At 37.4% G+C, this 2,786-nt stretch overlaps 1 protein-coding gene across 1 annotated transcript in view; it reads left to right on the top strand.

Annotated features, from left to right (window-relative positions):
* The window catches only part of ALG14 (ALG14, UDP-N-acetylglucosaminyltransferase subunit), a 187,482-nt gene that overhangs the window by 75,366 nt on the left and 109,330 nt on the right, over positions 1–2,786 (top strand). The window contains exon 4 of the mRNA XM_006882491.1: positions 1,338–1,460. Coding sequence (XP_006882553.1) covers positions 1,338–1,460 — 123 coding nt within the window. The remainder of the gene's footprint in view (positions 1–1,337; positions 1,461–2,786) is intronic.

The raw sequence follows: 2,786 nt of genomic DNA, 5'->3' as shown, positions 1-2,786 counted from the left end.
GTCTCTGACACATCTTAAAACCACATTACACCCCAGTTACTGAGTCAATCCATTTCATCCACGGTTGTTTTATCTTGTGCTGTCCCTCCACCCTTTCAAGCATGATGTCCTTCTTTAAGGACTGGTCCCTTCTGGTCATGTGCCCAAAGTATGTGAGATGAAGCTTCAAAATCCTTACCCCCAAGGAACAACGTGGTTCCACCCTCTCCAGAACAGACTTGTTTATTCTCTTAGCAGTCCATAGTATGTTCATTACTCTTCTCCAGCACCACAAGTCAAAGGCATTGATGATTCTTCTGTCATCCTTAGTCATTGTCCAGCTCTCTGATGCTGTAGTAGAAAGACATAATTGCAAAGACCAAGACCTGGATCAGGTGCAACTTAGTCTGTAGACTGACATCATTGTTCTTCTGTACACTGGAGAGATTCCTGACAGCAGATTTTCCCAATGCAGTTCATCCTTTGATTTCCTGGCTGCTGATACCAAGAGTGTTGACTGTGGAGCCAAGCAAACTGAAGCTGTTAACAATCTCAATCTCTTCTCCCTCTGTCATGGTACTACCAACTGGCACAGTGGTGAGAATCTTTGTTTTCTTGATGTTAAACTTCAATCTATATTAAAGACTATAGTCCTTGACCTTCTACAGCAAATGGCCTCAGGTCCTCCTCAGTTTCAGAAAGCATAATAGATCATATCATTATCTCATTCAAAGTGGCTAGTGCCAGTTCATGTTTTGATACTAGGTACTTTGTTATATGTTGATTGGTAATAACTCTTTTTTATATCAGCGTGTTAAGCTATTTATACTATTTACAACATCCAAAAAATAGAAATTGCTCAAGTATCCATGAACAGATGAATGGATGAGTAAAATGTGGTACATACATACAACGGAGCTATAAAGGGAAGTAGAACTCTGATTATGACCTGAATAAACCTTGAGAACATGCTGTATGAAGTAATCAGGTATAAAAGGACAGGTATTGTATGATCCGACTTATATGAAATAAATAGGCAAATGCATTGAGACAAAAGATTTTCTCAGTTGTTACCATGGGTCAGATGTCGTGAGAGTTTTACTGAGTTTCTGTTCGGCTGTTGTAAAATTTTTGGAGATGGAAAATGGTGATAGTAGCACAATATGGTGAGGATATTTATGTGACTGTATTGTGCACTAAAAATATGGCTTAAATAGCAACCTTTTATTATCTGTATTTTCACCATAGTACAATTTTTTAAAATAATGAAAAAACCAGAAGTATTTCCTCTATGAATGTTGACTATTACTATGTTTAACTTTGATAATGACCCAGTTTCTTTTCCCATTTCCTTCTAGTATACCACTGACCGCATTCCAAGAAGCCGTGAGGTGCAGCAGTCTTGGCTGTCCACAGTACTCACCACCGTATACTCCATGCTGTACTCCTTGCCCCTGACCTTCAGATTGAAACCAGATTTGGTATGTAAAACCATCACTAAGGAGAGGGAAAATAACCCGCTATGGAGTCTGTGTTACTAATAGAATGTGTTGCTTTCTTTAACAGCCATCATTTATCAGTGTGCCAGCAATTGTATTAGACATTCTACTAAATTACCAGTGTCTCCACTCTCTGCACCAGATTTCCATGCATATGATTCCATTGTGAATCAATCTGACCAAATGTCTGTCTCTCTCTTTTAAGCCTTTTTTTTTTTTACATTTTCATTGTTACTGCCTTATATTAACAATATCTGCATAAACCCAATCTTTATTTGTCTTGGGGTTGAAACAGTACATGTTAATTTAGAGATGGGTTAAAATAAGCAAGTGACATACTGCAGCACTCTATCAATAAAACGATGTACCACAAACCCTAAAAACTCCTGGTGGGTCTTAAGAATGGTTCCTTGTAACTGAAATGCAGGATTATCTGTATGCTAAAAAGTTGTCATTTGAATGCACCTTATTGAACAATTCACCTTTTCTAGTTATAACTTTAAATTTGTCCACATCTACCCTTTGTTTTATGGCACTAAGTACAAATACTATCCTGTTTTTAACGAATTTGTGCACCATTCCGTCTTTGAGCCCTGATCTACTGTCACGTGCTCTTAAACCAGAAAAGAACCAAATCTTCGTTCTTTTTTCAGCAGTCTTTCTTGTTCTGTCAAGACTGTTTAACATATATAGAGTGGAGTGGACAGAATGACATATGTGCTCAGTTTTTCAAATGAAAGTAATTCAGAGACATTGTTGCTGTTATGTGCCATCAGATCACCTGCAGAGAAATAATGAAAAACTTAATTGTACACTCTTATCTGTAAAGGTCTTAAGTTCTCTGTAATCTTTAAGGATGAATTTTTTACTATTAAATCCCAAATGTATTGCAGGGGGCAGTGCATAGGTTATCATGGTCATAACACAAGTCTTGAATAATATTCCCATTCCTATTTAAGGCAGAATCCATTAACTGGCATAGGCTGAGAGGAAACCCGTTTCTTACTCTCCACATTCATGAGTTCTGGCACAAATGTGTGTTACTCTCATGAATAGTTGAACAGAAATGCATTTAGGATCAATGATTTTGAAAGCTTTCTATCCATGGTCATTGCTTCTTTTTGAATAGTTAAAATCCAAGTCCCTCTCTGGAAAAAAAAAATTAAAATCTGAACTTTTTTTACTTAAGTAGTTTTCTGTTCCACCAATCTCCACCAATCTTGACCCCACATTTCTCCTCATAGAGCCCAGCCTCCCGGATAATCTGTTCTGCATATAGGTTGAAAAGGTATGGAGATAGGATGCATC

This window comes from Elephantulus edwardii, unplaced genomic scaffold (assembly GCF_000299155.1).
Source record: "Elephantulus edwardii isolate Elephantulus edwardi_28Jun2011 unplaced genomic scaffold, EleEdw1.0 scaffold00020, whole genome shotgun sequence".
Classification (NCBI taxonomy): domain Eukaryota; kingdom Metazoa; phylum Chordata; class Mammalia; order Macroscelidea; family Macroscelididae; genus Elephantulus; species Elephantulus edwardii.
The sequence above is the reverse complement of the archived record's forward strand: the minus strand, read 5'-3'. Positions and strand labels throughout refer to the sequence as shown.